Source organism: Macaca mulatta, chromosome 2, assembly GCF_049350105.2.
Source record: "Macaca mulatta isolate MMU2019108-1 chromosome 2, T2T-MMU8v2.0, whole genome shotgun sequence".
Classification (NCBI taxonomy): domain Eukaryota; kingdom Metazoa; phylum Chordata; class Mammalia; order Primates; family Cercopithecidae; genus Macaca; species Macaca mulatta.
Genome location: NC_133407.1, coordinates 133415724 through 133441336, shown reverse-complemented (window position 1 = coordinate 133441336; position 25613 = coordinate 133415724). Strand labels below are relative to the sequence as shown.

The window sequence follows — 25613 nt, the reverse complement described above, 5'->3', positions numbered from 1 at the left end:
GTTCCATACACTTTACTTCTTAATTTTCTTTAATCAGTGCTTTCTTCTTATGTCTTCTGGAGCCAACACTTTCATCACTTATTCCCCAAATCATTTTGATCGCCTCCCTACCTCCAACTGCATTCCTCCAAAACCAATGCCACCATCTCCACCAGCTCCCAGAGAAGTCTACCTTAACAACCCTCTTCTTCCCTAAAAGGAAAAGAAGACATGCTGTTGATGGCTACCCAATCCCAACTGCATCAGACCCAAGCTCCTGGCCCCTGCTCATCCATCCAGCGTCAGTTCCTAATATCCTCCTAGTCCTACCTTCTGCTACCTTGCATTTCACTGCTTCACACCAAAATCCAGAGTATGCATTATTGTTTCATTTCTCTCCTTCTGCCATGCCCCCTTATCCTAGTCTTTTGGGTATAACCCTACCTGTTCTTCAATTTTCCACTCAACACAAACCACTACAGGGATACGTCCCTCACCTTCTGAGGCTGAACTGCAATGTTAGAAGCATTCAACAGTACTAGCTGATACTGATTAAACCCTTTCCTACTTGTCCTTCAAGACTCCAATCAAAGCCAACCAGCTCTGGAGCTGTGCTAGGTACTTACATACATGAATTTGTTTAATAACAGCTCTGAGGTTGGTTCAGGTGTTTCCGCTCTAACTCTATTTCTCACACACTATGAATAACAGGCTATATTAAGAAAAAAGAAGATTGGGGGCAGATCCCTCAAAACGTATGCACCTTTATAACCGGAGCACGAATAACAACAATCAGTAAACTCTAATTCAACACCAACTGGTTAAATTTCTACTGGATTCTGCAGTTAGCATCCCAGACAGCCTTAAACACTGGGGCTCCTGCTTCCTCTCTCAAAAGGTAGACCATGGATAACAAGTATAGATGCTTCTAATGTTGATCCTTTTTAAAAAAATTAAAATCTGATTTCAGAGATAGCCTTCTTTATGAATGTCCTGTGTTAGCACAGACAGTAGAGTCTCTGCAGCTGCTGCCTCTGTATTCTCAACTTCTCCAGAAAGCACAGCCCTGTGAAAAGCCAAGTAATGCTTTATCTGGGGCTAAGGCTTTCTCCTTCAATACGATAAAACTTGTCTTTGACTACTTCAAGCATTAATATGCTGTGGGAAATGAACCAAAAGGATTTTCATGTTATACTGACATGATTTTCTTATTTGCCAACAACATGGACGGTTTTCATGTTAAGGAAACACAGCACAACAGATGAGGGAACTAAGGTTTAGACTAAGCCACTTGCCCAAGTTTATCTAAGGACAGAGCTAGGATTCAAAGGAAGGAGAAAGATGGAGGCAGGGAGGGAGGGAGGTAGGGAGGGAGAGAGGGACCGAGGTAAATAGGGGAACGGGGGTGTTAGCATCTATAGAGGTATTCTCCAAGGATGGAAAAAGAGGAAAAGTTGAAAGATCACTGAAAATGGAAAGCCTTTGAGAGAAAAACTGTCAAAACACACACACACACACACACACACACACACTCTCTCTCTCTCTCTCTCCCCCCATATTCTCTCTTAAGGAATGAATTAAAATTAAAATTAATATATAAACTGAAGGAAAGTGAGCAAAATATTTATAGAAGTGAATCACATTGTAAATCCCCCTTCTCCTGTCCTATACCCACTGACTGAACATAAAAAAGCATGCTTAGCCTTTATTTGTTTTCTGCTTCATAAAGGAAAGAAAATAAAGAGACACAGAACATCCTGTGACCAAAAATTGTATCAGAGATAAATTTTAATATTAGGGATTTGGCATACTTGAGAACTAAATATTTAATATAGACTTTAAGACATTTGTGTAAATAAACACATGGCAGTTTAGTTGACATCCTCACCATCTATTCTGAATAAGTCTGTGCTCAATCTCTACTCAAAAGACCTTCAGAAAAGTCTCAGAAATGCGGCAAGTGATAGCCAGAATTAATATTATTATAAATTGGCAAAACACACTTAGACAAAATAATAGCATATGTAAAAAACAGGCTTTTCTCAACTCACCTGTTGCCACCCTCAAGGAGAAACTGTTGACTTAAACTATAGTGGAACTTTAAGTATTATATACACCGATGTTCTTTATCATTACAACTGGTTTATGTATCTAACACTCAAAATAAACCTACTGTTTCTTTCAAGGGCTTTTAAATTCCTTTGTCACCTTGATCTTATCACAAATGAAACTTCAGTGGTCTGTAGGTGGGCGATTCTCCAGGAAAAAGGAGACGATTCACTGAAAGTCAAGGTTAGGAGGGAAGTCTGAGACTACTCAGATGGGGAGACCTACACCCAGAAAGGCAACTTCCCCTGGTTCATACTAGGGGTCCATGCAGAGGCATGTTTGATTTCATGGTTGCAGTATCAATTGGGAAGCAGTGAACTTTGCAAGACTGGTTGGAGAGAATGGCCTCTGGTCTTATCTGAAGATAGTATATATAATGGAAGTAAGATCAATGGTTTAATAGCAAAAATAAAGGTCAGCAAGTAGTTAGTACTGACTACAGAACAGTCAAGGTGACATGTTTCTAAAAGGTAAAAAATATAAATAAATAAATAATAAAAAATTAAACTTGTACCATAAATTACAAGAGACTGGGGGTGGAGGAGTTAGGATAGCACAGTACAGACAATACAGTCTTTTTTTTTTTTTTCCTCACTCTTGTTGCCCAGGCTGGAGTGCAATGGCATGATCTTGGCTCACTGCAATCTCTGCCTCCTGGGTTCAAGGGATTCTCCTTTCTCAGCCTCCCAAATAGCAGGGATTACAGGTGCCTGCCACCAAGCCTGGCTAATTTTCATATTTTTAGTAGAGCTGGGTGTTCACCATGTTGGTCAGGCCAGTCTCGAACTCCTGACCTCAGGTGATTCACCCACCTCGGCCTCCCAAAGTGCTGGGGTTACAGGCGTGAGCCACTGCACCCAGCCGGCACAGTACAGTCTTAGACCAAGAAAATTAAATGGACATATCATGTAAGGAAGAAGTCAAGTAATTCCAAAGCAAATGAGTCAAAACACTTACAGACTAGATAAAAATGATTATGCAACTTGATTAGCAATGAAAACACTCTGAACACAGATCATTTGTTTTCATCAGTTGACTGGTTCTGCAATGTAGGCCCTGTGGCTTAGGGGCGAAAGGCTGTGATCAAATGCATTTTGAACCTTCAAGTTGCCCCAAAATAATAAGGCTTTCAAAAGTGAACAGTTAATAAAATCATATATGGTCACTCCTATTTAACTTGAATTCTACAAAATTGTTGACTTCTCAGCTCATAAGTGAGAGTTTAATTTCAGAATCAGGAAACATTTTGATAGCCTGATGTCTATTAATTTTTCTTGAAACTTTAACCCCAATTTTTACCACTTTCTACAGAATTTTCTATAAGTAAGGATTTAACAGCTGCCTAATTTGACTGTCAATCATTAAAAACAACATCTAAGACTTTTCTGTAGTGGGTGTAATTTGGGGTAAAGCTAAAAACTGTGGCCAAGCATCTCATTACTCCCTATCCCCAAAAAATTACTGTTAGGGGATTCTACATAGCCAGGCAGTTTTTAAGAATTAAAATTCCTTGCTGCTGCAATGTAATTCAACGGTAATTGATGAAAAGAATCTTTACACATCCCATGCATCTCTAGAGAAATTATTTCTAGATCGTAGGTAGAATCACCTTTCCTAACCTTTTACCAAAGCATTAACCTTTTAGTCACTTCTCAAGAACCCATTATGGGGCTCAATTACTGTGGACTGTGTGTCTCTGGTTGCAATGCTGATGAGAGTGATCGGCATTAAAAAGTATTGTGCCTGGCACAGTGCTAAGTGCTGTGCAAGCATCATGTCACTTACTCTTCAGAGCAACTTATGAGCTAGGGACCTTTACTATCTCTGTTATGCAAACAAGGGAATTCAGGTTGAGAAAACACATGAATATCACCCATCTAACTCCAGAGCCCATGCCATTCAACACTGCAACCGGATAGCAGGTGTAGGCATAATCAAATGCCTACGGGCAGGAGTTTTTTGAATGAATTTTAATTGAAAAATGCAAACCCTAACAGAAAAGAAAGGTAGGTCTAGGAAACAAGGTTCATGATCCAGTGCAGAAGTCCTCAGGGGATATCTTAGGGTGGTTTCTCCTATTCTCATCTTACTAGGTGGACTGTAACTATGACAGGGAGGTAAGAAGGTGAGAAGGAAATCAGTATCTGCTGGTGGAAGAAAAGTGCGCTTCATGGCTATATATCAACCAGATCTCATCTAAGGCTGGACTTGGTCAGCGTGCTTGGCATGCATGTTAAGGACTCCAGCATCAGAAAGAGTTGATCTTTCCCGCGGAGCTTCCTAAAATGACCGTTTGTTTTATTTCACCAGGCAGGGCAGGCTGGCCACATGCGCTGGATATACTGCCTTCAGGCAGAAAACTAATACAAAAAAAGAAAGGAGAAAGGAAGAAAAACACTTTCTCTTGATGTCAATGCCCCAGTGTAAAAGACAAAGCCAAGACTATAGCCACGTCAGTAGAAAGACCTTTGATGTCAGAGACAGACCATCAAGGGCCTGCTGCTTGGGAAATTATAGATGTCAGGGGTCTGTAGACTCTGAAAGGACGGTTTTGTGCTGCCATTTATCTAAAATCCAATTTTTAAAAAAAGTAGCTTCTAAAAGTAGAATTTAAATAACTCTTGATAGCTAAAACACATTTCCTAAAGAAAAGTGGCTTTTTTCTTTACAGGAGCCGACAAAGCAGGGCACAGACAATTTTTATGGCAGTAAAAATACTGTGTATGATACTGTAATGGTGGATACACGTCATTACACATTTTCCCAAATTCATTGAATGCACAAAACCAAGAGTGAACACTAACATAAAGTTTGGACTTTGGGTGATAATGATATGTCAATTTAGGTTCCCTGACTGCAGCAAATGTACCACTCTGGGGTTAGAAGCTGTGAATATGTATGGACAGGGATAAACGGGATATCTCCTTATCTTCTTTGCTGTGAATCTAAAGCTGCTCTAAAAAATAAAGTCTAAAAAACAAAACTAATATTTTTAAGTAGCTTTCAATCATTTTTAAAAGTCAAATATTTCAAGGCCCTATTTGATTACGAGTTGCGCTTTGGTTTCTGTTGATCAGGAAAATGCCTAAAAATAAGAAAAATAAAATGAAACATAGAGCTCTGATATCAATTTGTACTTTATCATAGCAGCGTTTACATTTATTAGTAAAGGAGATCTATGGTACATATGTGACATATGCATTTAATTTACAAATATTTGTGGACAAATGGATTCACTGACCCTCAGAGTTCCAGGAAAGGCTCAGTGCTAAAGCAAGTCATTTTAGAGTTTCTTATTGTTTTCTTATCCTCAATTCACCTCCTCAAGACTTGACAGAATTAACCTATTTTTATCAACTTTTCATAAGTATATGCACATCATAGAAAGCACCACGTGTACAAAATACCCTAAATAGCCATAGGTATTTTGCATCTTCCACTGAGTAGTAACTCAAGGCAACATTTCCTTTGCCCGTCTTACTCCTCCCCTTTCTTCTCAAAGTGCTTGCTCACTGTACCACTGCTGGATATTTGCCATAACTCTTCACATGTTAAAGGATCTCAGAGACTCTACAGTAAAGAAATTTATTTGACTTTATTTGCATCTGCATTTCCCAATTTTTCTTACATTTCTTACAAATTAACCTCCAGGTTTCTACAGCAGCGATTCTCAAACACGAGCATACTTTAGAATCTTTCAGAAGGCTGGTTAAAACACAGATTAATGAGCCCCACCCGCAGAGTTTCTGGTTCAGTAGGCCTGGGATAGGCACAGGGAATCTGTATTTCTAACGAGGTCCCAGGGGATGCAGTGGCTACAGGTTCCAGACCACACTTTGAGAACCCCTGCGTTTCAGAATGCTTACCACCATTTGAGGTTAAGTTCTAAACACCTTAGCTTCATGTCAAACTGATGAACAGAGATTTTATATAAAAATTAAATGTCTTGTCAGAACATTCAATTTGTCTTCCCTCTCTATGAGACATTGGGAGTCCCATGTGTCAATAAAAATGGGCACAATTACCCGTATTCATAACATTGTATTATGAGTTCTATCAAGATTCTTCTAATTCATTAGTTGAAAAATTCTTTAGGTATGTGATTTTAAAACAAACCTGGAAAGCTACTGGAAAACTGAAATCAACTTTGCAAAGGCCTGAACGTTTATTAACTTATATTAATGGAAGATAATAAGAAAATATTGAGATAAATAATACAGACTCAGAAAATAGATCTAACTCCAAACTAAGGAAATCATGAAATCTGACAACGTGACGATTTTTCTTTCTAGAGGTCAGAGCATGGTTAACATTTTTGCTCCCTTGGCTTTCTTGCTTTTTGTAATTGCACAAGAATGCGACTTTATAGGCTCTTAGTATTATATGAAGAACGCATTAAATCTCTCTAACACAGTTTACTAATTCCAATATAATTGACTCATTGTTTGCATTAGGAATGAAAAGGTGACTAACAAAATGTAAATTATCACTTAGGTATTATTTCTGGTTTAATAAGTGGTTGAAAATTACTATCAAAACAGAAAACTTGGGTATCTAATGAATTAGAAAAGAACTGTTTCATTGCATTATGAGCTGTGCTTTAATTTCCTAAAAATACACTGCAAGTTAACTAAGAAAGAAAATTGCCTAAGAGACATCAGCACAAATAAAAATCATATATAAACCCCACCAAAAAAACATAGTTTTCAATATCCTTCATGTTAATTAATCTATGTAATGTATGGTAAAGAACAACATATGATTAACTAATCTCCTTGTCCCCTAATGTCTGTTCCACACCAAGAACATTGATTAAATGCTCATATATTGGCAAGATTTTAGACATCTTTAACACGCCAGACAGGTGCTATGTAAGTGTGACATGTGTAGGTTTGAAAAGAACCTGTATTGAGAGTATGAGTAAGATGTGTGACTAACAAGTTCAGGGCTGTCACCATGCTCAAGTCTGGATGGAAGGCTACTGGCAGAGATGAGTCAGAATGCCATGTTACCGAGGGTGACTCGTGGCTGCTTTCTCCTATAAGAGGCTGTTTTTGACAGGAAATGTCAACCATACATAAGATATATCAGCTAACATGGGGTCCAAATAATGAGCAAGAAAATAATGACTAATTTTTTTGTGAGTTTTCTTTGTGGCGGGCAGTAGGAAAGCAGTAATACTGTGTAGGTATAATAGCAGCATATGAAGATGGCAACTTAGAGACGATAATAATTTCTATATTTGTGTGATTAATAATTGTAAATCATTATGTGATTTATTATTACCAACAGTAGAGCAGAATCCTTTCTCAAGCACTTTCCATCTACTTGGCACTGCGCTAATGCCTTAGTTCTGTGCTGTCCAATGCAAAGGCCACAAGCCACATGTGGCGGCTGAGCACTGGAAATGTGGCTTGTTCAGACTCATTCAGACTGAAATTTCATATTATTTAATTTAAATCTAAAGACATATTCAATTTATTTATTGGAAATCTTTTGAATATGTTTGAAACAAGTTAGGTATATGAATCTAACTTTTTCAACTATACATTTTATAAAATCTAAACATAGGTCAAACAAATTTTCTGATGAAAATTTAGTGTTTAAATTGGGGATGTGCTGGAGGTATAAAATACACATGCAATTTTATAGACAGCACAAAGACTTAGGCAAAAAATGTGAAAATATCTTGTTAATAATTTTTACTCTGATTACATGTTGAAGTGATATTTTAGATATGTTAGGTTAAATAAAATACATTAAAATTAGTTTCACCTTTTTTTTTTTTTTTTTACTATTTTTAATGAGAGTACTAGAAACTTCAAATTTATGTACTTGGTTCATATTCTATCAGACTGCACTGCTTTTGTGAATTATCTCATTTAACTCTCGCAAAAACTCCCCAGGGCAAGTACCATTACCTCCATTTTATAGATGAGGACACTGAGGCCCAGAGAGAACAGGAAACATGCCCAAGTTCACACAGTTATGTATCAGAGACAGCCTAATCATGGATTTTCAACAGGGACCCTGGTTAAAGTCTCATCTCAAAGCATAATGAGATTCATCAGTTAGCATTAATGGGAATCTGTCATCCAAATTATAATATACTACAGCGCTTGGATACTAAGGGTAAGAGGCTGAAGTCATAAGGTTCTGTGCTTCTCATAAATTCAATCTTTTAAGATTAACCTGGCTGCCATAAATATCACCAAACATTTACTAATGCCAAAAAACAACAACAACAACAACAAAAACAAAACAAACAAACAAACAAAAAAACCCAAAGGCCATTACTACAGCCTGTCTTACCAGACGAAGGATTCAAATTAAATTCCATCAAATCACACAGAGCCAATACACTTTGACAAGCACCTCACATCCCAAATCTCTGAGGGCCTGAATTTTTTTGTTTTTTGTTTTAAATTTGTTCCCCCTTTCTCTTCACCAAGACAGAAAAGAAAGCCCAGTAAAATGCTGAATGGGGCAAAAGAAAACGCAACAAAGTTAATAGGGGGGCCATAGATGGCCCTTCAGAATTTGTAAAAACACAAAAACAAGAGGGCGCGTTTCCATCGCTGCACAATATTGCTTTTGTTTAAGAGCCAAGTCCCAGTCTTGAAACGTGTGGGTAATAAATCAGCAGGCATTATTTTAAATCAACCGGTTTTATAAAATAAGCCAAGAGTTGAAAGAGGCAGGACTAATTACCAACATTCCTTGATGAATTACTTAGTGGCGTGTGCTAAGTCAATGTACGTCTACGGCTTGATCCCCAATTTTATCCCGTACTTATTTCCCAGGAGGTAAAAAGAACATGTGGCTAATTAAGGCACTGATCTCCACAGCCAGAAGTACTCAAGGTAAGATTTCTTTCAAAAGAAAAAAAAAAAAAAAAAAAAGGTTCTTTGCCTGGTACTTATTAATCTAATTTTTACTACTTCACTAGAAAAACAGAGCTAATCTTGTCACCTTTAGGGCAGTCTGAACTACCAAGCAGTGTTCAGAAAAAATGTTACATATTTGTAATTTAGCCAATAAGAATTTCTTAAGCCTTTCCTAACCGGCAGGAATGTCTCTGGTTTGTCACTTCCAATTAAGTCTCAACAAAATTTCCAGCCCCTAAATTTTAATTATACAAAACCCAGGGCCAACAGGGGAGATTACAACAGAGTTATGCATGGTAGTAAGGTAATAGAAGCCTGAATTTTGCTTTTCATTTTGGGCCTCTTAACTACTTTTAAAAATTATTTCCTGACAGGGTGATTCAAATCCTTTTGCTCACTTTTAATTTTCAGGATCCCTACACCTTGTTATCTTTCTTCTAGGAAAGACCACTAGAGTTACAAAATGTGTCTAAGTCTAGTAAACTGGTGAGTTTACACCTGACAGAAGAACTGTGCTCCTCAAAAAGTTGTGGGTGACTCTTAAAAAAATGCATTAGGACATCATTTACATAAAGAATGCATGCCTATGCTCTCCTAGTAAAAATCATAATAATAATGATAAAGCCTTTGACCACCACCACTTCCAATCCCAATACTCATTCCAGAGACAGCTGGTAGAAACAATGGTATAGACTCACCTACTACTCCCTTTTCTAGGACATTCCCTATTTTTTAAAAGAGTAATTAAAACAATTTCTTTTTTAGGACCGTTCTCTCCTTTAACAGTCCTCTGCTTTACCTGATTCCTATGCTCCAATTCTGATTCATTTCCTTTTCATAAAATTATAAATTACTAAACAAAAAACATCTAACTTTATAAATAAGATCTGAATAACTGTTGTATTATCTGGAGCTAATTTTTTTTTTAAGTTCAAGCTGATCCTCAAAGAAGTCAATAAAAAGAGACACATTCAAGGCAAGAGCCAATATTCTAGTACTGATTGCAGTTATAACCTTGGGTGAAGCCACTGTACTGATTTACATATTTTTAACACAGATCACACCCACTGATTTTAGTAGAACAAAGTTAAAATTAGATTTTGCTTACACATGTCCACAATCTCTGTTCAAAAGCGTGCTTACTGAAGAGTCTTTTAAAGTAAGTGGTCTTTCAAAGCTAAGTCCTTTCTTTAATTGTTGGGATTAAATAGGTAATATTTGTGAAGGAGACTCATGACCTTTTCAATATAATAATATAAGATTTATCACCACTGACATTTACTTAAAAGCAAATAGAAAAACAACCAGAACTGAAGTTCCAGTTGTTAAGTGCTAAAATATGGCAAGAGCTCTAATATTGCAAGGTGTGTGGGGAAGGAAAAACCAAAAATGCAACCATAATTTCAGAAGAAAATTGATATCGAGTCTACTGCATTATTTCAAAAATCATCTAAAGCAATGCAAATATATTACTGAAATACTCAGCATATGAATTGTAATAGCATGGACCACCAAGATCTTTAGAATATAATTGACTTGAGTTATGATTTTTGGATGCTGTTACAGAAACTTTCACTGTAGTGCTTTTTAACCCATAATGATGATTATCAATAAGGCATAAATTACCATGGGGGACAATGTGGCCAGGAAGTCCTTTTATATAATAAAAACACATCCAGGTCTTTCATCTGGCATACAGTGGAGACTCATGAGGATATTTTAACTATTCAATAGGGAAGCCCCTAACTAATTCAAATGCTTAAGTTCATGTATCTTTCTGTTAAGCCTGTGAGACTCCTCTGTAGTTTCTCTTTGACCTCCCATTTTGCTCTAATATATTCTGTTACCGGTGATTCTTCAGAAATGTTTAGAGCATGTCCTTACAGTAGGATGTGTGGTTATAAGCAAATAAGGTAGTGTGTGGAGTCTATGTAACCAGGGACCAGTGATAATCTCTCTAAGCCTCAGTTTCCCTATCTGGAAAATGAGGATTATCCTACTTGTTTCCTAAGGTTACTAAAACAATAAATGAGCTAAAAGACATGAAGTGTTCATCCCACCATCCAATTCACCTTATAATTAACGTCCATGTTGTCAAGGAGGCACAATTGCCTTTCCTCCTCCAAGGTGCTTCAGGTAGTGTCACATTCACATCAGTAATTCCTACAAAAGTTTAAGCTATGGATTGAAGCTCTGTAGTAAACATTTGCTACAAGCCCCAAGCTACCATGTCATTTGAGAGGCTGAACATTGCTATCTCTCCATCCTAACATTTCTCAGGTCATTCCCTCCAGGAGAGGCACTACCACTAGCGGACCATGGAGTTCAACTACATGAGTTCAAATCCTGACTGCACCACCTACTTGGGTGACTTACTGATGACCTAGTTGACCCCTCTGTGACAGTTGCTGCATCTGTGAAATGGAGTGCTAATAATAACTACCTCACAGAACAATGGTGGCATTAAATGAGTCAATACAGGTAAAGTTCAATGCTGGCACATGCTGATCGTGATTGTTCTCATAACAGTTCTCCTGGGGAGACACAGATCAGACAGAATATAAGCGTCACATCCATAGGAGCCTCCATAAATGGTCCCTAAACAAAACATAAAGAATTGGGAAAGATGCTAGTTCCCCCGCAGGAATGTTTCTCAATCTTTTATTCATTAGCATCCCAAGAAAAAGCCTTTTTAGACATTTTTCCCCTAATTGCTTCTCTTTCATCCCCATCACCATGAAATTTTAGAAGACAGATATACTGTTTATTGGTTTATGTACTGTAACTTTGGAGGTTTACAAACCATTGTAACATCTAATACTTTTTTGCCCTCCAACAATCCAGTTTTGTCCTCCTTGTGGGGAGCGACTTCACCCCTGTTGAGGATGCACGTTCTACTGGTCTCATGACAATTAAAAAAGAAATCTACCATTCAGAGCCAGATGACACTAGGCCCACTCCAATTTTTAGCCCTCACTTTTAGGTCGCAGACCTTAATATTTTCCTTATGATACTGCCTTCACCTCCAGCAGTATGGAATTATGAGAACTGTGTAAATGAAAGGAGACTGCACCTATTAATATAGCCTCCTCTAACAGGAGAAAATGAGGAGGAGCCTAACAGGTGTCTCTTCTCATGGAAACACACAGGATGAATTCAGTGACTGCAAAGGGGCTCATGGAGAAGATGGCAAAGATTCTCCTACTTAAAGAGAGAGCGCCATGCTGCACATCAGCCAGCATTTCATTACTAGCTACTAGTCAAGTGTCCACCAGGTACATCAGACCCTATCCACAACCTGATGAAATCGAACCCAGATTCTGCTGTACAAAACCTGGATTCTGTTGTACCCCTCAGTTACATGAAAATGCCCTTGTGGTCAAAAAGGGAGAAATCATTTCCATTTTGTGCCAATATTGCCCAATAAACATGTAATTCGAGCTGAAGTTCCAGTGCTTCCAGAAACTGGGATTAATTCACAGGCTTAGTTGTATAAAGCCTGAATATTTTGTTTCAGATAGTTGGTCTCATGGATCTGCTCTTTTAAGTAGATAAAACCTAAAAATTTAAGCAGAGGACTTTCTTCAGCCAGCATTTCATTACTAGCTGCTAAAAGCAGTACAGACAGAAAAACCAAGTCCAACATTAATCCACAAGCACTTACTGTGATTCTCGCACTTATTGTAATTCTTGCACTACTGAGCCTGTGTTAAGTTTGACTTGACCAAATAAGACAACTCTATGGAGCACTTTCTTGTGCCAGTCCTGAGATCACTAAATCCTCACCTGCAAGTGTTCATAAAGCAGCCTGGGAAGCAAAGGGGCTGCCACTCAGTGCCGTGCAAGCTGGTACATACTTATACACTGAACCAATTAAACTGCTCTCAAGACACAGGGTGAGAAGTCCTCACTGCACCTAGGGAAGAGTGGACCTTGAAGCAGGATTCTCAAAGATAGACACCGCCCAGAAGGAAAATAAATTATATTTCTTTTGTTCCATTTTAAAACATGAACAAAGAAAACTAAAGGGTGTATGTCTACCTGATAAAAACTGCCTAATATATTTCTTCAGACCTTGCTTCTATAAAAGGCAACTGATGGTAGGGTTAGAAAACAGAAAATAATAGGAAGGCTGTACCCTAAACTGTTAACAGTAGCTCCTTCCAGGGAACATTATGGAAGGGAGGCGGTGGTAGGCAGGGTAAGATTCATATTGAATTATTCTGCTGCATTGTTTAAATCTGTTAAAAGTTAACAAGTATTGTCTGCAATTAAAAAAAAATCAATAACGTGAGTTTTAAAGAGAGAGAAAATTACCTTATGTGTGACACTGAATGATTCAGATTCTGAAGGGAAATGAGGTTTCTGCGAGGATGAAGAGCTGTTTGTTGACCTGAAATCTGAGTCCCTTTCTCCCCCTGAATGAGGATGTAGCCTTGCAGACACCAACATTGATTCAAAAACAAAAGGACACTAATGTTTATAAACGATCCCTGAAATCAAGGCTGACAGGTTGTTTGTGTAAGTCACACTACAGGGGATATAAGTATATGCTGGTCCATGTGTGAATGGACTATGCTATTAGAAGAAATCTCAGACATAGTAGGCCTTCATCTTATGAGAGTACCACTTATAGCAACAGAACCCCTAACTGAGGGGACCAAGGCAAGCTGATCCGAGACACAGGACATCTGTTCTGGCTTCTTGCAGCCACCATGATGCTATTTAGGGTCTGTATTCCTGGCTAAATAAATCAGAAACAAAATATAAGGGTAGGTTGTGGGAGAAGTCCCTTCTGCCAGTGTGTAGCCCTTCAATCCACCTATAACTCCACAGATATTTTCATGTTTCTGTGTTATACCTAAAAAATAAATCACACCTTGAAAATTCTACTCCATGCAGATTTCATAATTTACAGCGAAAGACCAGTAGTTCAATCATTAACCCTTCCCCTCACTAGTGAAATATGAAGTGTCAGTTGTTGGAAGAGGGTGACAAGGAGCAGGACTTCCAGCCCACCTCGCTAGAATCTCAATCCAAATGAGAGGCAACTTTGATGAGATAACCACCAAATAAATGCCCAAGTAAATTTAGTTTACAATGTAGAGGGTCCCAGAAAAAGTGCTTCTGTATTTGACAAAACAAACAGCAAGCATCATCACTAATTACAGAGCAATTTGCGCAACTCTTGAGATGATTTGGAGAAAAGGAAAAATTTAAAAATAAATTCCTTCAAAGTACTTAAGAAATGCCCAAAAGTAATAAAAAAATCTTTTCTTTTTAAAATTCATGTAACCTTTCTCTTAAGCAGAACAGAAAAATTCACTGGACAATCTGTTCCAGAGAAGACTTTGACTTTGCCTTCAAAATTGTAAATTTCAAGGTGAAAGGAAGGGAGGGAAAGAGAGAGGTAGTAAGGAATCCTTGGCAACTCCCTTCAGATTTCTAAACAGAGAAACATTTTCAAACTGTAAACTATGTGTTCAAGCTTTCAACCGTCAGAGCCCATGTTGGGAAGGTAGTAGGGGAAGAAATCCTGATGAACTTTTCAGTCCAGGATGAGAGCGACCAGTGCTTTTATAATTCATCAAAGTCAGAGAGACAAAACCATGAAAACAGATGCTTGGTGACCACGCAAATGATTAACTTGGTGGTTTGTACCGTGATGCTTTAGTTATAAGGCTGAACTCATCTATAGGTCTGTCCCCTGTTACTCTGTTTTTGTTTGAAAAAAGCTACATCAAATTTCAAACTTCAGGTGTGTATGACTTGCATGCCAGCAAAACTCACTTGTGGAAGAAACTGATTCCATTGATGGTTCTTGAAGACTTTTTTGTTGTTGTTAATTCACAATTCAAATTACAGGGTGTGTTCACCATTACAAAAAAAAAAAAACTGCATTATGCACACCAGGTGTTGGTTAATTTATGGTAAAAGAGCATCCTTAAATTACAGTGCCCAATTGGGTAAGGTTGTTCTTAAAAAACTTGGAGAATATCTTTACTATGTAAATATACAGCAATAAGACTCATGATTCCATGTCCCCCAAATGAAAATCAATATGAAGGAAAATTCATATATTATTAAATCAATATAGAAACCAGAGGCTAATCCTACAGAGATTAATGAACTTACTCACTGCACAATAACCATACGTTGAGGAATGAGTGATGCAGATTTTTGACCTCTAACCCAAAATCTGACTAGTCCTAAGTTTACCAGATGTCAATAATTTTTAAAAATGCTTTATAAAGCTTCATATTTTAAATTTAACTCTGCCAAAGAAAGGGATTAACCTGAAAACACTGCTTTAGCTTTTCGAAATCATTCATTCATCCAGATAGTAGAATGCGGGTAACTTAACTTTGTGTGTGTATGAAAACTAAACTATGACCTTTTTTCTCTCAGGTTCTTACAAACAACTTGGGAGATGGAGAGATTTAACCAGATTCTCTAGTGCATGCAAGTGTGACTAATTGTATACATCCACCTCCACTGAGAAGCAGGCATGTTCTGTTTTAGCAATTTAAATCTTTAAAAATTAAATAAATTTACTCAGGGTATACGATGAGAAAATATTTATTCAGTATGATTTGTATCATAATGCATTCAATTAGTATACTTGACAATACCATTCTTTGGAAATATATATTCATGGAGAAATAAATGGTCCAAGATTAAGCATATTAAGTGTTTTACTATTAACCACTTACTTCATAAAACTATGCTTATGATTTAAAAAACTATAAAAAAGAAAAAAACACCTTTCTCTCAGTTACCTTTCTGTAATGTTTCATAATACTTTTATACACAAAATTTGGAAAATAAGCCAACTATTTTTATGAAGTCCTAAGTCTTTAAGTATCTGAAGCAATCACTTATATGATATTCTCTTTAAAAATGTTGATTTTCTTAAAATATTGTCTTAATGAAATCATGTATTCTTATTTGTTTCTTCATTTAAGAATACTAAAATTTGTCTAAATAGCTATCAAACCTAATCATATAGCTATGGCAATAATTCTTTATTTTTATTTATATGACATAGTTTACTAGTTTTTATAACTGAAGTATAAATAAGCAGAAGTTAAATAGACATGAACTATATTCACTATAAAAGAGAAATTTACCTAATTCTTATTTTTAGTTAGAGTATGTCATCCAGTTGTAACAATTTATTTGTGCTTTAACTTTGGACATTTTTCTGGCGTACATAAGTTAGGGGCTGTATCAATCCAGTGTCACCAGGACACAGCAACATATAAAAATATTGGTATGTTATTCAAACAACTTAATGTAGGTTTTAATTCTAATCATTTTCAAAAATAACATATTTACAATGACAAAAATATTTAGAAACTATGCTCATTTTTAAGATAATCTGGAAATGATGTTTCAACACATTTTCATTTGGGTAATTTCCTCTCTATCAGTTGTAGCTGCCTTAATAGGAATACTGATTTTAATAAATACTTTTTGACATAGTATCAAACATTACCTTCAGTTGGATGTAAACCACTACTAGCCCAAATCCATGTCAACTCTTCTAAAATTTGCCCTTCAGATTAAAAAGGTAAACTATTATGATGAATAAAATAGACATATTTCTCCATATCTTGTTACTATTTAATTCATACAATTTTAAATAACCTAAGGTATACACAATAAATGTCACCCCTGCAGGCATGAGATAACAACTTAAATCTTAAATAATTCTTAAATCTATAAAAGCTTAAATAGTGATCACATCAATTTTCACCCAAGCAGAACAGAAAGATTCAATGCATCATCTATTCCAGAGAGAAAACCTTGAGTTAATTGAGGGGTAAAAAAAAAAAAAAAAAAAAAAAAAGAGTAAAAAATCCATTAACTGTGGCAATATCCAGAATTTCAAACAATCACATTGGAGTAAAACTTTATGTTAAACTATTTGGATCTTTTTTCCCTAACCCAATTTCAGTTGGTTTCTTCATCTGAGTTCCATTATTTCATCACTACAGTTTAAGTCTTTGCAAATAAAAAATAATTGACTCTTGATTTGTTTTTTAAAGAATCTCTTTCCTACTTCCTGGTAAGGTTCACAGATTGATTCCTAATTATAACACATCATCTCTCTATTTACTTTAATAGTAAACTTTAAATAATGGGAGATGTTTTTTCTGTGCACATGAATGAATCCAAAAACCAATAACGAATCACCGGTCTGTAAAGTTCACATTGTTTAATGAACAGTAACACTTGAGACTTTCCAGAATTAGGTGAGCAGGTAATAAAATAAAAAAATAAATTAAAAATAAGGAAGTTCCCCTACTTTCCTTTTAACTTTCCTTGAATCAGTCATATTTAAGAACTGAAATGTTCATTCTTAAACAAGGAGTATCTCCCTATGTGATGTGGAAGACACATGTGTGAGATGGAATTCTATTCTTAGACTTGTTACAATTTTCCTTAGTAATTAGGAAGCTATATGTCCCTAATCGAATGATGCTAACAAGCTCCTGCAGTTTCTACTCTAGCAAGAAATCAAAGAGACCCAAAGCAGGCAACTCACTGCAGTAAAAGGATTATGCAGTCTGGTTATTAAAGCGCAGAAAGCTCTTCTTCAATCTTGTATGTGAAGAGCTTTCTAAAAGAGTTAAATTCTATAACCAATATTACATACTAAATAAAAAGAAAATTAAAGAGTGGCTATGGAAGGTATTTAAGAAAAAAATATTTAAGATACACAAGTTATTAGAAGAAGCCCATCTCAGATAACTCTTGTTTTGAAACTTTCTCAAAGAAAGATGTCATTACGACAAACAGGTATGCCCACTTGCAATTTCTCATGGAACATTGACTCCCACCAAATATTGAATTGTACCATTACAGTTACAATGCGTTTGCAACCTTCTTTTAAAATATAAAGCCACGTAGGAATTAAGGGAGTTGGAGTTTTCAAGTATAATTCTGATGGGTCAGTCTAACGAAATACACATTCAGATAAACAAAATACCTAGCAAATGGAAAATGGAAGAGTTTGGTCCAACGAACGAGCGCGACACTCAACGTACCTTAAGGACTTCCATCGGCACCTGGGTGGCAGAGGGAAGGGTGGTGGGCACACTGACGTTTATGGCTGGTGTCTGACTCACGGGCACTCTCTGTTGCATGAATTGGGCCGCCTGCAGCTTCTGCTGCTGCTCCCTGCGCTCCTGCTCCTGCATCTGCTCACGCATGAGTTGCTGGCGTAGCAAGATGCGTGATGTCATACTGGAGGAGCTTATCGGAGGCTTGGAGGCCCCAGGATGCTCCGCGGAACTGCTGTGGGAAAACCAAAAGGCATACAACATTTAGTTTCCTAATGAGACCCTTCGTTTGCACTTTGGGGTATCCTAAATTGCATCAAACTATAAAATGAGTCTGTGCAAATATAATCAAGTCACAGAATGGTACTCCACATAATTGAAAATCAAGAGGTGACAGGATTTAAGTCATTAGTAGTTGAATTAAAATAAGTCAGCTTGATTGCATCTAGGCATTTTTATCAGGCGGCTTATCTTTTTTTTTTTTTTTTAATTTTATGCTGCACACTACTCATCACCACCAAATATAGCGCCACCATATGCACTGCCAAGAAGCAAAGCATCTTAATGGCACCCAAATTTTCACATTTAAAAATAAATTGCTTGATTTGCTTTTTTGTACAACTGAATCTAACCAAATAACTACTCCTACATGTTATCTAAGTTCTTTGAAGATGCCTAAAATGTTTACTAACAAAAATTGATTAAAGAAAAGGTGAGTTTTGCTAAGAGGAAACTTTTCTAAGATACGATAAGTAAAAATAATTAATGAAGGAAGCGTTTGGGCCAGAAAGTTAACACTGAACTCGACCTCAGTCTTTCGGCAAAGGGGCAGAAGACGAGCTGGTCTGACAAGCCAATACTTCTCTGTCTGGTTTGCTTTGTGCCGTCTTTTCTTCTGATTCACCTTGGCATGCCCTCTACTACGGTACTATGCGTTCTCTGTGTGTTCCCCATGAGGACTACTTCTAATGGTTTTGGCACACACTCTACCCAAAATGGTTTAAAATTCTGAAACCCTACTCACAAATCAAAAAGAAAAGACTTCCTAATTTTCCTAAATATGGTTTTTGATAACTTATCTTGCCAGTTTTGTGACATCAAGTTATTAAACCTCTCTCTGCCTTAGTATCTGGAAAAGAAGGAAAACAGGAGTTTTTTTACCCACTTACCATTTATAAAGGTGGGAGGTGTTCTTTTAAAATTTCTATTGTATTGTGTATATTTTAAAGCCCTACTTCCTAGGGATTTTGGGGGATTAAATAAAACAAGGCACATAAATCCCCTAGTACAATGAGTACCATGTAGTACTGGCTCAACAAATGTTTGCTGTCACCATTATTAGAGCTAGAAAATGTTTCACTGTTTATCTCTCTCTCTCTCTCTATGCATATATATATATACACACACACACATATTAACATATACATACATACATATATATACACACACACATGTATATATTAACGTCTGTGTTTAGGTCAACAGTTCAAAACCTTGGCACCTGGGACAGAAGAAAAGGAACATTTGAGAAAATATTCACTCTTGAGAAAGTCATGCTTCAACGTAAGTATCTGTACTTTGAACTTCCTTCTTTGAGCATAAACTCCAGTATTATCTTTTACCTTCTAATAAAAGGCAAAATAAAGCCTTAAATATCATTGACCATCCTAATGAACTCCTTAAAGGCAGGAACCTTCAGGCTCTGAAGGTAACAAAACATGCTAGGGGATGAAGAAGTGTTGGTTTTACCCTCACGCTATCCCAGAAAAACTACACAATAACAATTTAACAGTTCGCTTATTTTCACAACAGGAAATTGGTTCAGTATATTGTCAGAGAATCATAACGTAACATGATGCAACCATTAAAACTAGTGTAAAAATATATTTACTGATTTGAATAAAACTACACAATATAATGAACTTAGAAAAGCCAGATACAAAATAGCATTTAAGGTAAGATCCAAGGTTCTTATTTTGTTTTATTTTTTTAAATTTTTTTAAAAAACTGTCCATGACAAGAAAAAGCATAAGAATAATGTTACTCTACACCATTGCTGGTATATATTAAAACAGCTTAACAACGTTACCAAAAAGCTAAAAATTGTTCATGTAATTTGATTCAGAAATGTGATGGACAATTTTCCTAAGTAAATAGCTTAAATGTGCAAAAACTGATATTACAAGACTGTTTACAAACTGCAAAATATATGAATAATCAAAAATTTGTCCCACAATATGAGAATGGTTAAATACATTATCATACATGAAGTTAATAAAATACTACCTATTTTTTTAAATTGTGCAACTACAGAACAAAGTGGGACATGTAGGTAACAAGAGGGAATTGAAAAGTAGGATTCAAAAGTATATTTACATTCTAATTTAAAATAAGTATGGTATATGCATGTACACAAGAATGCAAAATGATTAGTAGGGAATGTACAAAGATAATCATAGTTGCCAGGGTGAGAATAGAATTACAGGTAAATTTATCTTTCTATCATTTTACTCCCCTCAACTATAAAGAAGTCATAGTATTTTTTCAGTGGCAGAATATATGCCTCTAGACACTAATTTAAGAACATGAAGAAAGGACTTGAGTGATCGAAATCACCATTTGGCTAGAAGAAAGGAGACAGAATCCAACATAGACAACATTTTGACAATACGATGGGAAAGTGGTGACTGTATCCAGTATATTGGCAAACTTGGAAGTGCTCAGCATTCCAGAAAATACAAACCCTCTTTCCTTCATGTTTTCCTACATTTTCTACAGACACATACAAATTGAACAATGTTAATACCTTGCTTATTATTTAATATCATGCACTCATCCACATATTAAGGGCACCTGGCCGTTATTCTCACTCACTTAAAATAATCTATTCACTTGATACAGCTCTACTAAAAGAGCATTTTAAAAATGTATTTTCTCACTTTAGAGTATGTGTTCAAAGCTCAAATGCACCTTCCTGAGCCAAGAAAAGAAGGAGAGCTGTGATGAGGGGCATGGCGGGTGGTGGAGGGAAGCGGGGGGGGAACAGTTATTTTAAAATAAATAAATAAATAAATAAGCGGCCTTACTATTCAAAGCCTGTCAGGTTAAAACATTCCCAGAGAGACTGATCCTTTTGATAAAAACAGGAGCAAACCTTTGTGCTGTAGCAAATGCAGCTGTGGAATAATCGCACTAATTAGCTGCTCAAGACGAGTCATTGGCTGTGATACGGAGGGAAGAAATCCTTTCAATTAACAGTAAAGCATTCTTAAGACATCTTAAATTAAAATTTCTAGTTACCAACCGCAGTAAGTCCTCATACGTGAAAGTCGACAACAATATCATTTAAAGCATTTTCTGAAATATCCTGTCTGAAAAAAATACGTATGTTATGAAGTAGACCAGCATAAGTAAAAAGAAACCCCGCTAAAAAATATAGAAAATATATTTTTATATTTATATAAATATAGTACAGCTCAGTTAATTGACAGTGTTTTAATAAATCTTCCCCCCAAAAAATCAAAAGTGCAAAGGAAGCATTAGAGTTGCCTCATGGCACACACTCCCTGCGGGATATTTCCACATTGTTAAAGATGACTCCCAGATTCTCAGCTTTGCTCTCAATCTTCTAAACATCCCTTTCTCTTAGAAGTAACTGAATCTGCAATTATCACCTTCTAGACAAAAATGAGGATATCTGCATGTCACAATGTTAGCAGGACAAATGAGCATAATGTCTTAAGCTCCAAATCGAGGTTTATGTGAGAACATTACGAATGGCCACAATGCTTATTTTTTAAAACGAGGACATGATGCTGAAGCTACTAATGATACACAAGGAGAGATGTCCAAATGTATTTCAAAAAGCTAACTGAACTCATCCCAGGCCATGAAGCTGAGTCTTTGCTAGATAATCCTAATTCCATGAGTCTGATTCCTTTTAATCATATTATGTAAAGGTCATTTATTCAACAAATAGTTATTGCCAGGTGCTGGGAATACCTGGTTTCTAATCTCATAGAGTTTAAAGCCACAGTCACATAACTCTTCTGAGATGCCTTAAAATTAAGTCAATTACCTAGATTACAGAACTGTGATCGAGTTCCACATGGGAAGGTGGGCATCTCACCATCAGAAAGCACCCTTTGAAAGCCGATGGGCAGAGAGACAAATGCCTTAACTGGCGTGTACCGGCATCGCTGAAGCCAGGCACACAAGTCTGCTGAGAACCGGGAATTTGTCAGCAATGGCTCAAGGAGGAGGGCCACCGACTGGACTCAAGTGCTAGCTCAGTCACTGCTGAGCTGCACGACCTTTAATGAGCCACTTGACCTCTCTGGGCTTTTCCAAAACCCAGCATTTTAACGTGCTGCAGGGATTGGGTCAGTTAATGTTCACTAAATTAAAGTGCTCAGCACAGTGGCTGGAGGTATACAGACAATAGATGGCCACTAAATGTGACCTGAGTTCCTACCTGTATGGCAGAATTTACATTCTTAACCTTCAGAGTCTCCCTCTTCTCTATGATGGTATAGGTATTTTGGACATGGGCCTTGAACTATCTGACATATTCCTAAATCCCAATAGTTTATTCTACTATCTTCATCAGCCACCTAACAATATCAGAAATTCCATTAAATTCAACGCTCCAGCATCCAAACATCTGTCTACCCACCCCTCACCTTTGACAGTGATGCCAATGTTCTTTTACTGTCTCATAGGGACTGGTCTTTGGTCTCAATATCACAGTCCTCTAAGGCAGTTCTCTTGTCATCAGTAGAAACCTAGAGACGCTAAAGGAATGTTATACTTTTCGTTGCATTTCCTTTCTTCCACTCCTCAGGCAGAGTCCAGCTCTGCTGTGCAGTAACCTTTGACTGTTAGTCTATCTCTGCACTTCGCAATACATCTGCCTCTCAACACTGTGGTGAGGATTAAAATTTTTAATAGATATAAAAAGCTTAGCACAATGACTGAAACATGGTCCAATAAATTGGAACACGGTTCAAAAATCAGTGGTAAAAATAATAGTATTAAACCATGAACATGCTTCTTCTTTTGGATACAAGGAATCTACTTTTTATATGCCTATGTGCAAGTTTGGACCACAGAAGATATGTCTTGTAAAGTTTAGGCAATATCCATTTAAATGAGAGAACTCAAAAAACTTTTGAGGGATGGAGAGAGAAAATTTATTCTGCAAATCTCTCATGAGCCATAAAGTAGGAATTGTAGCATTTTTCTTCAGTAAAAAATAATCTTCATTATAGTCATTTGGTTGATAGAGCTCAAAGCCTAGTATTCATTTGCACTGATAGAGCTCAAACCCTAGTATTCGTTTGCAATTTATTTATGTCCAGGAAGTACAGTGGTTGATACTCACATACACAGTGGAGACACAGGAAGGTTCAACAGTATTAACCTCCTGTGCAAAGGAGAAACCTAGGTCATGGATGGGTTAAGCTACAGGAGTTTCAAAATGCAAAAGGTTAGCTGAAAAAAACAAAATTAGCTGAGAACTTTGTCTCAAATAAAAATGCCCAGCCTCATTCCTGGAAATTCTGATTTGTTTAGGTAAGTCCCAGGAATCAATAAGTCTACAAAAATTCTGCAGCCAAATTCTGACACTTGACTGATTCCAGTGTTTGGAAACTAATTGTAAAATACCCAGGATCACTTGTCTGCATAGTAGGAGAGCTGGGACATGAACCCGAATCTCTAATTCTTAGACCAGAATACTTTCTTCCTTGTCTGAGAAAATTTGCATTCCATTTCTCACCTCCAATCAGCCTTCCCAGAAGTCTGAAGAGTCCTGATACTGAATGCAACATGTTGGATGGGATAGAAGGAGAAAGACTACTCACTCCCGCCAAATAGGCTATGAGACCAAACAAAAACATCTATCCAGAAACTTCCAACGGCCCTTTATGGGTACGGCACAACCACTTCATCATAAATGAAAGGAACTGATAGGTTGAATCTACAAGAACTGCCCCCATCCAGTCTGTTCCACCAGCAAAAAGAAATTCTTAACAATCGACTGAAAGTGCCACCAACTGCACAAATCAGAGTTGGTAAATGGCTATATTTTTTGTAAATGGTAGTCTGCGTGTCTAACATTTCAGAGTGCCTGGCACTTCTGTTATCTCAAACTTTCCATTCCTTCCAAAGTGATTCAGGATGACTTTTTCACCATGTATGGTGGAAGAAAATACTAATAAGAAACTATATCATCCCTTGTACTTAAAATAGCTGGGAGTGTAACCCATGTAAATGTGAAAGTACCAGATATCATAGTTCGGCTTCACACTGAGATCTTCTGGACTTCTGTCAACACCTAACTTGGGTTTTAGTCATCAAGAAAAAGAAATCAAGATCTGCCAAGATTCCACCTTTTCGGGGGTAACAAGAGCAGCTCAGATAATAAATACTCCAGGTCTCTAGCATAGCTAAAATACAAAGGGTTACAAAACACAGCCTGCATGCCCCATGCTAATGCTTTCTAAACGCCAGGTGCTGCTAGACATGTAGGATATCATGGTGTCCTAACTGGACAATGCTCCTATCTCCAGAGCTTTGCACATTTCATGGTACACAGGGAGAAAAGCATTCTAAAAACTAAGAACCACCAATCATATATAAGTTAAATTCGGAAGTCTTTTCTTTCTAACACTGAGACCTCAATTCGCTGATAAAAATGGGAGATGTTTCATATCCATTCAGGATTCTCCATATTTTTTTTAAGCTGGACCTTCGATAGGTACCAGGAAAGACTAATCTCAATGACTGATTAGATAAAAATCAAGGAGAACCTTAATAAGGTTCCAAATATATAAGTATTCTCCAAAAATCCATACCAAAAATGACAACCTGCTTGCAGGAAGAAAAAAACTAAAACATCTCTTCATATATATTTTATATTATCATCTTTATTTTTTATTTTTGTACATGTTATATAATATATTAGTATAGTGGCACATGTACATAATTCATAAATCAAATTAAAATGTGTTGAGAAGGTTTTCTTGAAAGAAATTAACTAGGAAGAAGCATCAAAAATGTTTAGAGACCTTTGTAATATATGAACAATGCTCTTCCAGGCAATTTTCATCAGCAGATATTTTTAAAAATTTTTTTTTTTTTACCAAAGTGTTTCCCACTTCTGTATACTCCAACTAAGAGGAATATCAAGTTCTTACTAAAAGATATTTTAAACTAAAGATATGAATTTTGCCATTTCCTCATTTTATGACCACAACTGATCTCCATTTTCCACAGATGCCACTATGGGTTGGCACACTCTTAACACTCAATTCCTTTCAAGGAAATCGCCTCTGAGAGCCAGACCACTGAAAGGTTATAAAGCAGATAAAGTTGAAGTGCCCCACACTCAAGTTTTCTGTTTTTCATATCAAGCTTCCTTTCACTAGACTGTACTCTAGAATTCTTGCTTACTCTGTCCAACTATGGAATCCCATTCACATCTAACTGCCATGTTTTAAAGGGCTTTGAAAAATTCATCCCTTAAAGTAATTAATATGGCATGGCAAGGTGCTCCACTGAGAGTATT

General features: G+C 36.7%; 1 protein-coding gene across 8 annotated transcripts in view; it reads right to left on the bottom strand.

Annotated features, from left to right (window-relative positions):
- MITF (melanocyte inducing transcription factor) overlaps window positions 1–25613 on the bottom strand; it is a 222985-nt gene that overhangs the window by 66013 nt on the left and 131359 nt on the right. For 6 of the 8 annotated variants that reach the window (XM_015130392.3, XM_015130394.3, XM_077990095.1 and 3 more), the window contains 1 exon segment: window positions 18029–18278. In XM_015130392.3, the coding sequence (XP_014985878.1) occupies window positions 18029–18278 (250 nt within the window). 8 annotated transcript variants of the gene reach the window in all.